The sequence below is a fragment of the Poecilia latipinna genome, unplaced genomic scaffold (genome assembly GCF_001443285.1).
Source record: "Poecilia latipinna isolate Pla-1442-1.1 unplaced genomic scaffold, P_latipinna-1.0 Scaffold2393, whole genome shotgun sequence".
NCBI lineage: Eukaryota > Metazoa > Chordata > Actinopteri > Cyprinodontiformes > Poeciliidae > Poecilia > Poecilia latipinna.
Window position 1 is genome coordinate 146,384 of NW_015115009.1, and position 11,334 is coordinate 157,717.

An 11,334-nucleotide genomic window follows, 5' to 3' on the forward strand; every position below is an offset into this window, starting at 1 on the left:
TCGTTACATCCAAGCCGTGTTGCTCTTTTTTTCCGTTAAAATGTGAAGTTCAGGGTTTTAAGGTGGCGCCGTAAAATCCAAGCAATGACGTGACTTGGTGTCTGTTGTCACCCATCGCCTCCACCTTTACTCGCACGCGGAGCTCCAGACATGCGCAGTGGTTTCCTCTGAGCGGGAGAAGATGTCTGTCTGATCGTCAGTTATATAATAGCGCTGCATAAATCATAAGATATGGCGACATGTAAAATCAGCAGCGCTTCGCTTTCACAGACGGTGGGGACTTCATCCAACTTTTAGCGTCACTTCGAAGGAAAGCTTAAAGAAAGGTAAGCTAGTGGACGTGATGCTAGCAAAGCTAGCTGTACTGACTGAGACATGCTGCATCTGCGATGAAAAAAAAAAGTTGTCACTCATGCCATTGTGTGTTGACTGAGGTGTCGCATATGGGACAACGCTGTGACCAAAGTGGAATATAGTAATATGACATTCAGGAACGATCCGATTCTTCTGGACGGATCTTTACTAAGGTTGATGGGACTGAAGCCTCACTGAGAGCCGTTCTTTGTTCTTGTGTAAACACACATTTATTTAATTGCCGAATAAGTAAAAGTTGAATGAACACAGAGCATGCTCATTGATTGATTTCGTCTCCTGTCATGGTGGCAAACATCGCAGTGGGAGGGAGGGTAAGAATAGTCACGGTGCTCCTTCTGCTTGGTTTCTTGTTGCGCCGTTGGACAGTGTCATAGTTGAACATTATTTACCGTTAATTGCTTTCAGTTGTGGTTTCTGACATGGGCAATATGGGCAACCGTCCAGGGTGTTATTTTTCTAGGGATAGCAAGAGACCACTGCGGATTGTAGCACAGCCATGAAAGCAAAACGGAGAAATGAGTTTTAATTGATACTGGTTAAATAAATTTCAGCTCTAAGTATTTTACATCTAGGTGTTTTTTTGGGAATGTGGATCTTTCAGATCAATCTGAGAACCAATTTTGATAAACTTAATTTTATTGTGTCATGTAGCGCTGGTCTTGGTCTCGGGTTCAGTGGTCTTGACTACAACTCTGCTGCGTGGCTCCTTGGTTGCATGTCCTCCCTCACCCACCTTCTTTCCATCCACTTTCTGTTGCATTTCTTTCTAAATAAATGTCACTAATGAAGTTCATGCTATGTTAGGACAGGAGACAAGATGTATACATCCCTGAAATTATGATTCATAGAATCACATATCTAAGTATAAACTGTTACAGAGAATAAACACAATAAGAACATGTTTAATCTGTGGCATTGTTCATTAAAATGGCACATTTCTTATGTATTAAAATTAAATATGATCAGTTCACTTAATGATATTAGCGATTAGGTTATGTATTCAAGTACTTTTACTTTTAATACTTAAGTATTTTTAAAAGCCAGTACTTTTTTACTTTTACTTAAGTAAAATGTTAATGTGGTACTTTGACTTTTACTTAAGTACATTTTTGAGTACTTTCTCCACCACTGGTCAGATTCAAGTTGTTTCTGTGATCATTGTGGGTTTTTCTACATTAACAGTTTTATCCATGTGAACCAACAGTTTTTATCAAACTGTGATGAATTAATGAAAAACTCTGAGGTTAAACCAGGATGTCGACACTTTGCCTCGTTTCTTTGGAAACTGAGTTAAACAGTTCAGAGAAATCAGATATTTATAACCACATGACTGATGTTTCAGGAGGAACAGGAAGCTGCAGCTTTTCCTGCTTCTGGTTTTAAACTCAAACATTTCTCACCATGAACATCGTCAGGTTTTCACAGGTTTTAATCTCCCCTCAACAACTGGGCGGCTAATCACTAAATATAAATCATGTAGAGAAGAGGAACTGATCAGCTTCTCGTCTCTATCAGCAAATATCACATTTCACCACAGAGCAGAAAAACGCTTCTAAAACTGATTGGAAAAAATGACCAGAAGCAGAAATGTTCAGATAGCAGCTGCAACATGTGAACTTCTGCTTTTAGATGTGAAAATAACCAGGAAATGTAAAGTTAGAGTGAAACTGAGAAGCTAAAAGGAGCTGATTTTAGTCTGACTGCAGCTTAAAGGAGCCAACAGATGAAGAAAAGTCTGGAAGCATCAGAGTCTGAGGCAACGATGGGAAGAAGGTAAAAGTTTTTACACAACGACGAGAAAAACAGATTCAGTTTCTGCTGCTGATGTTTATCAACAGGCGGCACTAAGTTACTGAAAACATAATTTAGATTATTAAACATTTAAAGTTCAGGTTACATTAGCAATCAGGCTGATTTATGTTGCACAAAGACAAGCTGAGTTAGATCAGCCTCCTCTTCATCACTCCTTCATCACTGCAGCTCTCAGCAGCTGAAGATGCTGTAATTAAAACCTTCATCTGAACTCAAATAAAAACTGAAAATACTCATTTAATTCATAAAACTGGTTTTAAAGGAAACGTTTCATGTTGAGTTAATATTTTAGAATCTCCAGCTTTTCATTCGTCCTGCAGCCTGATGTTATACATCAGGATAAATCAGAGCTCAGATATTCAATTTTAACCAAATTTTATTTTAAGTTTTCACAGTTTTCTGCAGTAAATTAGTTTATATTTTAATTCATTCTGTTCAGGGTAACAGTAACAAATATGACACCTGTTGTCTCTGAATAAAACAGAAACACAAGAGAGGAACAAAGATTGTGGAGATTAATGGATCATAAAACTCGCCTCTAAACCTGAGACTAACATGACATTAAAGTTACATAAAAAACAAAATAAATTTATTCATTTATTAACATGGATTCTGATACTAGAAAATAATTTATTATAAAGCATTAAATAAAATCCCTTCTGTCTTTAGAAGCTAAATTAGCATGAAGCTAATCTGAAACTTAAATTTCCAGATGAAAAACATTCAAACATTTCAACCCGGATCTTAAAATCCAACATGGCCGCCACACAGTAACAGCTGCGGTAAGAAATGTTTTATTTCCTCTGCTGGTCAACATGTTGCTGCAGAGTTAAAATGCAAGAAAATAATTAGCTTGTTAGCTTGGGATGCTGTTAGCCATTAGGTTGGGCTGCTGTTAGCCATTAGCTCAGTCTCTGACTGCAACACTTAGCTCATGCTACTGGTTTCCTGACCTGCTACTGGAAATCAGTTCATCTAAACATGATGTGATGGGCTGATCCCAGGAGATCCAACTCAGTGATAAGAAGCCAACGGCTGCTGGAGGTCAGAGGTCAGCTCTGGGCGACCTCACTGAGGAGTAAAGAACATCTGGGTCTGGGTCTGGTTGATTCTCTGGAAACAAAAACAAAAAGTTTGATAAAGAGTTTGAACTACAGCAAAGAAACAGGATAAAAACAGATAAACTTATTTATATGTGAGCTGAGAAGTAATGATTTTAAACAAACGTCACATTTCTCATATTTTATTCCTCAGGATTTATCTCCATGTGTCGACTTTCTGTATTTGTTTCAGTCATAAAGAGAAACGATCCTCCTGCCGTCACTTCAGATTCCTGACATCGATTTAAAGAGGAGAATAAAAAGATCAAATAGTTTTGATCGTATTTTGAAGATCTACATTTGATTTTTATTTCACTCAATAACAAATCGGAATAATTCATGTAACTCATAGAAATCATGAGTGAAAAGGAGCAGAAGGAAGTAGAAACATGTCATTTCTATAAAGAGAATATTAGCTGTTCACCTTAAAAACTATTTTAGACACAAAAACACATAAAACATCAGTTTGTTCCTGTTTGGTTTTGATTCTGTTTCCTCCTCTGTGATGGACCAGAGGTCGGTCCAGTCGGTTCTGCTGGTTCTGACCAACAGAACCAGAGGATGGATGGGTTTTCTCCTTCAAACTAACTTCTCCCTCATTAGGCTGGAATATTCTGTTATTTTGAAGTTATTTTTAACAGGTTTGTTGAATAAAGCAGATTATTTTGCGTTCAGATTGTGCTGTTTGGACCAGCAGGTGGACCGGTCAGTTCTGAAGGTTGATGGATCGGGTCGACCTGAACAGGCAGCAGGATGAAGTCAGAAATCATCGGATCTTTAAACGCTGCAGCTTCACAGCTGATTCTGATATTTATGACAAACATCTTTAATTTACCAGATTCTTCCAAAGCTGGTAAATGAACCAGTAACATGTCTGCAACTGGACCTGATCAGATCCAAACGGGACACTTCATCTGGATCCTGAAATGTTTTTATCAAAAATTATGAAATAAGAGATAAAAATCTGTTAGTAGAAAGTAGAGTTTAGGACAGAATGTCGACATTTTGCCACATTTCTCTGAAACCAGATCAGATCATCAGAGTAAAACAGATTAATCTGATATTTATAACAATGTTTCAGCCTGAGATCAGGAGGAACATGAAGCTGCAGCTTTTCCCTCCTGTTTCTGTCATGAACATCATCAGGTTTTCTCTCGTCTCTGCAGCTGCTCAGCCAAACTAAATATAAATCCTGCTGATGTGCTGAGAACAGGAACTGATCAACTTCCTGTCTCTATCGGAAAAACTTAACACATCTCACCACAGAGGAAAAAACGGTTCTAAACTTATGATCGGAAGAAATGAGCAGAAACAGAAGCAGAGACGTTCAGATAGCAGCTGGAGGAGGAAGAAGAACTTCTGCTGTTAGATGTGAAGAGAAAAACAATAAAATGTAGTTAGGATGAAAACTGAGGCTAAAAGGAGCTGATGAAACTGATGGCTGCTTACAGGAGATGTTTACATGCATTATTATTATTATTATTATCATCATCCAGCATCTTTGGACCAGATTAATACTCAGAGTGTATTGATCAGCTTTGTCTCTATTTTTAAAATGTGACTTGAATAAAATCCAATCTTCCCTCCTTTTTTCTTCCTAAAAGCATCAATCAGGCGTCTCTATTCAAACCAAACTGACTTTGTTTTTACTGTTTCAGTGAGAAACTTAAAGTTTGATGATCAGATTCTGTTCTGGTAAAAATCATTTCCTCTTTTCAGCTCAGACCTAACAGACATCAGGAATCCCGACTCCAGTCCATGTTTCAATGCATCTCTACTCAAACACATGAATTAAATTAAATATCTCACGTCTGGTAAACAGACATGAACCTGTTCAGGTGTTCAGGCATCTAGAAGGATGACAGCAGCTCTGAAGGACCTGAACAATCCTCAGGTAGTGAAACATTCATCAGGCTCTGATTCCCTCCATCTGAGTCAGAAACATGAGGCTTTGACAGGTTTCTATATCTCAGTTCTGCTCTTTGCTCCAAACTACAAGAACTCTGGGAAAATATTTAACTTTCTGTTCATGATCTGATGGAGAAATGAGAAAAACTTCATTATTCTGGAGAAAACAAAGATAAACTGATAAATTGTTTTCACGTTAAAAACAGTTTAGGTGTTTTCTCCTCTCAGCTTCTCGTTTTGATGGAAAGTTTCACCATAATGATGAAAGGATGATTGTGGTTTCACAGGAACAGTTTGTTTCACCACAGACAGAAACAGAATGATGAAGCAAACAGACGGATCACTTCTGCTTTCTGCCACAATGAGACTCTGCTGCCAGGCTTTGACTAGGCCTTCTGTCTGAAGCTGCTCCTCTGGTAAGGTTTAAATAAGAACATGTTTTATTTACAGCAGCTTGTAAAAGTATTGATAACCCTTAAATTTTTCATATTTTCACATTACAAACAAAAACATAAATAAATTTCACTGGAATTTAATATGAAAGTTAAACAAAGTGGTTCATAATAGTGAAGAAAGAAAATTAAATATGATTCAAAACATTTCTTACAAATAAAAACTGAAAAGTGTTTTTGCAGCCCACTGTAAACGAGCTGAGCTGATTTGGATCAGCCTGTTATAACGGATCCATTAGGATCCATTGGGATCCATTGGGATCCATTGAAGGTCCAGGAAGCCATCGGTGTGTTTCTGTGTCAGTGGGAAAAACCGACGAGATTTTAGTCTGAACAGATTCACTTCACACTGACACAGAGAACGCTGCAGGAAATCCTCTGATAACCTGATTCACTATAAAGCCTCATCTGTAGGTTACAGAGGAAATATAAATGAAATAATCTGATTATATCATGTATAAAAATATGATTTTCTGCTCATCAGCATCGTCTGCAGAAGCTGCTGTGGTGAAAAACCTCCTGATTATCTGACCATCTCACCTGCAGCAGCGTTTCTGATCCAGGAGGAAACATCTGTCAGGATTTTGGGTTTTTCTGGGATTAGAGTTGTTATTATTTNCTTGTTGTTTTTGTCCAGTACTAGGCGTCGCATCTTTAAGAAGCTGTCGAAGCACACAGCTCCGCCCCCGATGCAGAGCAGCCGCAGCTTCTCCTCCGGCTTCCCCCAATCGTCCAGCGACAGCCTCTCCGGCTCCCCCACACCGAGCCTGTCCCCGGGGCCCTCCACGCCGTGCCGCTCCCCGGCCCCTGACCACTCTGGAGGTGAGAGCTTTAGGCTGCCTTCACGTGGCAGCTCTGGATGCTCACTTGCCTTTTTTTTTTTTTTTCTGAAATCCAACTTTTTTTTTTTTGCATGATACTACTAGTTAAATGCGACTGTAGTCAGACTTCTGTGTGAACGGTTTCCGACCCCAAAGCGACCTGCATGCTTGGATGAATAACCTAACAGTAGCACTCTGTTTATGGCAGTAAATATGGCTGCCGCATAGCATCTGGATGGATGTTAAAGTTGTTTAGAGCGACAGCATAATGAGCAGTTCGTCACCAGACGAAGGAAGCTGATAAACAGAAAACCCAGCAAACAGCACCAGCCTTTAGTGGAGCATTGACTGCAGCTTCTGACCCACTTCTGTTTGATGTGGTGATTGGGATGTAATGCATTCACTGACTCTGACTCCTTACATCATTTCATTATTATAATTTTCAGCCATTGTTTACATCCAGATTTACCATCTTGCTTCTTCTGGTGCAGAATTATGACGCATGTCTCGCATCACCGATGTAAAAGTCAGAAGAAACGTGATGTGACTGTTCAGACTGCAGATCGGATACATAAGATCTGATGTAGCTCCACATATGGAAGTGGTTCAGATCAGATTTGAGGTGAAAGTATCAAAATTGGTCCGTTCAGCCTGTGGTGAAGAAGTCTGACTTGGATGATTGGTCTGCTGCGTGAACGTAGCCCGAGTCAGAGTGTATGTGTGTGTGTTGCTGTAGAGGAAACATTTCTGCTAGATCTGAACTTGTTCTTTATTTCTGTCATTTTCCATCAGATTCCAGCTCGTCTCCAAGTTCCAGTTCACCCAACTCACCGGTGCCACAGGCACGCCCCAGCTCCCTCCATGTTCATGGCCGCTACGCCAAAGCTGGGCGCTGCAAGTCCACCAGCAGCATCCCCCCCTCCCCTCTGGCCTGCATCCCCCCCCCTCAGCCGCTCTCCCCTCAGTGCTCTCCATCCTGTCTCCAGAGCCATCCCAAGTCCATGCAGGGCTTCCACGGGAAGACACTGTCCCCACCCACGGTCGCTCGCCACTCGGTACGCCCACGCAGCGTAGAACCGCCACGTTCACCCTTGCTCAAGAGAGTACAATCTGCAGAGAAGCTGACGGGAGATAAGACGGGTAAGGGAGGTTACCATGGAGAAAGGAAGGCATATAGTAGCCGCCGCCACACCATGGAGATGCCGCTATCGGAAGGGGAGGGCCTGGAGGACGAAGAAGGGAACACCACCACTAGCTTCGTGTGTGTGGGTGAACACGGCCGGCAGGGGCTGAGCCTCAGGGGGCAGAGGGAGGCCCACGACCTGGCCGGCGTGGGCGGGAACCACCAGTGGCTCACCGCCAGCTCGCCTCAGCACCGGGTCAGTGGCCACCATCCCAAGGAAGTGATGAGGAAGTTGGCTCTGTCAGAGCGAAGGGATTCGTTTAAGAAACAGGAGGCAGTGCAGGAATTGAACTTTGACCTGGAAGAGGCGGAGGAGACGCCGAGCCCGAAGCCAGAAGCATTTACAGCGTCCTGGATCAACCTGTCTCCGGTGGAGTCCAGAGGGACGGCGGACGGAGGCGGAGCTCAGCAGAAAGCAAAGTCTAAAGGCAAAGAAGGGTTTTAGTTCTCCCCCAAACGACGCATCACATGGCCTTGCATGAACCAATTAAACTGTGATAAAGTCAACAATATTCTATCAGAAGACAAGAAATCCATCCATCCACCCACCGTCCCTCCCTCCCTCCATCTCTGGCCCCAGACAAGACAGACACTGACTGCTAAACTGTTTACTTCCTCTCTTAGTTCTCAGATCACTGTGGCACCTGTAATTGATTTAGTCTGTAAATATTTTATTTTCATTGAAGAAACTTATTTATGGCCTTTTAGACTTGTTTCTGTTTTTTAAGGCCTTTGATGTTTCAGCCAGACGGCAGGTCGCTGGGCAGTGCAGTCAGGAAAACACCTGCTTCTCTCTTCACGTTGCACTATAGAACTTCACCACATGCTTTCTGCCTCACATCGAGACCCGTTAATCCTGAGTACTGTGTATACATCGACATACCATGTTGCCAAAGCTAGCTGTAGCCTTAGCATGGTTATCAGGAGTGATACTATAGTCTAGATGAAGTCTCTTCCTCTGGATTTGAACCTGCTGCAGCTCTCTGACTGGGAACAAGTTGGGACTGTCTGTCTGTCTGTCTGTGCGTACGTGTGTGTGTGCATGCGCACATGTGTGTTCGTGCTTCCAGCCTGCTTCTCATGCCTTGACGCCATCAACAAACATGGCTTAGTTGACTTTTATTGAATTTTTAGCGTGTTTTTATGAAAAACGGTTTACATTTTCTGCTAAGTCGTCCTGGTTTCTGTTCAGTCGTAGATGAGTCTTCAGAATTCCACAGGCGGATGAAGGAACAGGTTAACTTTTGTATATTTTGCTATGGAACTGTCTTGTTTCAGTGCTAATAATAACCTATGCTATAGACTTATACTGTATAATGGTGGACCTTATAGTAGCTGTGTTCTAGAGATGTTTTGTGGCCTTGAGAGTAGATGGAGTCAGATAAAATCAATCTCCTTCTGCCGTTCAGTTCAGATTTTTGTCATCTGTTTTTCTACAGTTTTATGTTTAAATGTGTGAAAAGGTTAGTCACCATTCTGAGACATTGATTTCAGATTTAAATGTTTTGTATGTGTGAACACAAGGGACTTGGTTGTTTTTCTCCACTCATCACCTTTTCTTTAAATTCAGAAAATGTTTAATTTGTCCTGTCTGCGTCATTGTATAAACTTTTTTTTCCCACAGTAATGGGAGATTGAACGTGGATTGGTAAAAGAAGCTGAGCTCGGGAGAAAATTTGCACATGATTCAGGATTAAATAAACTTTTGAATTTTCCACAGTTTAAGAGTAGAAATTGGTGGGAAGTTCTTCAGCAGTATCCATTCATGTTCATCCATTTGTATTTGAAGTATTTTTTTGTCACTTAGTGAATTAGGATCAGCGGAGTCTCCTTGTTTCTGGAACACTGTTTATTCACACAAAACTTTCTACTTACATTTTTGTGAATTAAATGTGTTCCTCCCAAATCAACTAATAGCAATTGGGAAAAGCGTACCACATGGTTGTCTGCTTCAGACTGGTGTGATATTAATTATTCTTGTATTAAAAGTGCTTGAAATAAATTAAATGCAAAGGACTCAAGCCCTGGCCGAAACAAATCTTTTGCCTTGTCGTGTCTTCCTCTTGATAATTACTGTGCTTTGATGAAGCTGTGGGTAAAGCAGCTTTAGGCTGTGTACACTTAAAACATTATAACCAGAATGTTAACATAGGTCTGCAGGGGTTTTCTTTTCTAAAGCATATTTATTTGAAAAATTTAAACCATGTTGAGTTCAAAATTAGGAACTCGTAGCTGCCACACCTCCAAAATTAAATGTTCTTTTTCTTAATGAATCGACACTTGCTGACAAGAACACAAGCTAAATAGTAAAGTATGGAGTGACAACAGAAGGGATAAAAAAAAAAATTCTACTTTTTATATTATTATGTACATGTCCTGTCTGGCAGTGTGGCACACAGAATTAACTGTGTGAGAAAGGAGTGGAGGACAGAAAGAAGCATAAAGAGAACACAAGTCAACACCCCAGAATCTATCTCCAGACCCGCGAAAAGAAAACAAAACGGGGAAACCACAGCAACAGATATATACATGTAGAAGTTGTATTTAGAGGCAACATAAAGAATCTGGAAAAACATCTGAATTTAAACTTTTTTTCTTTTACCTCAAATATGGAGCTGAATACTGAGGATTAGTGAGCATGTAGCGAAATGACTAGTTTGACTGAATACATCATCAATAGTTTGCATTACTTATTTCAGAGAGTGAAACTCATACACCTTATTACACACACAGTGAAATATGCTTAGCCTGTTTCTCGTAATGTGCTGATAACGACTGACAGATAATAAAACGCCCAAATTCAGTGAATTGAAATATTACATTAGATTAAAGAAAAATATACAAGTGTCAGTAAAATTCTATGCACTGAACACTTGGGGCTCCTTTTGCATGAATTACTGCATCAATGCAGCATGGCATAGAGAGAGAGTGTGAAGACCCTGAAATATGAGACAACTAACTGATCTTTAAAATGTTAGAATACAATAAGCCCACAATTATTCATACACCTGACAGATTTTAAAATTAAACCAATCTTAGAACATGTTTATTCAGACATACAGTAATATTACCGTTTTGGAGTGGATCTGTGAGAGAGATCAGACATGAATTCATAATAGAATCTGTGCAATTAGAGTAAGGATCACCTAATGATTAGGGTAATTGCAAAGAGGAGTTCCAACTTTAAGAGACTTTGAGCTAATTACCAAAGATTCATTTGGTAAACGGTATGCTTTTTTTTTTTTGGCTTCCCATTAAAAGTATAACCATAAATTACTTTTTAATTGACACTACTTTGATCTTGTAAAATCTCTTGATTGAATGAAATTAGCTAGGGAATGATTTTCGGCCATATGTGTTCACTAGACATTTTCCTTCATAGTTTTATTCTGGTGAAAAAATATATGCCAGAATGCCTTTTAATGTAATTTTAAAGTGGCTGTAATTGAACCATTATTAAACATATTTGTTTTATTCAGTTTTTTATTAATTGCTTATGTCTTAAAAAAATCCCTTTTAGTGTTGCAGGTTTGATTTTACTGTTTTTAATGCACTGTTAATAGCTACAACTCAAATTCTTGCTTCAACATAGAAAACTTCAAAACCACAAGTATTATGGCTGCTGTTACAGACATGATGTTCCCAGGGGTGAAAGTAGTTTTAAATTCTTGGGGGTACTATGA

At 40.0% G+C, this 11,334-nt stretch overlaps 1 protein-coding gene across 8 annotated transcripts in view; it reads left to right on the top strand.

Annotated features, from left to right (window-relative positions):
• mast3a (microtubule associated serine/threonine kinase 3a) overlaps positions 1 to 9,689 on the top strand; it is an 85,116-nt gene extending 75,427 nt beyond the window's left edge. For 6 of the 8 annotated variants that reach the window (XM_015019238.1, XM_015019241.1, XM_015019242.1 and 3 more), the window contains 2 exons: positions 6,285 to 6,469; positions 7,261 to 9,689. In XM_015019238.1, the coding sequence (XP_014874724.1) occupies positions 6,285 to 6,469; positions 7,261 to 8,096 (1,021 nt within the window). In that variant the 3' untranslated portion in view covers positions 8,097 to 9,689. The remainder of the gene's footprint in view (positions 1 to 6,284; positions 6,470 to 7,260) is intronic. The other 2 variants (XM_015019240.1, XM_015019243.1) reach the window with 1 other exon arrangement.
• The last annotated feature ends 1,645 nt before the right edge of the window (positions 9,690 to 11,334 follow it).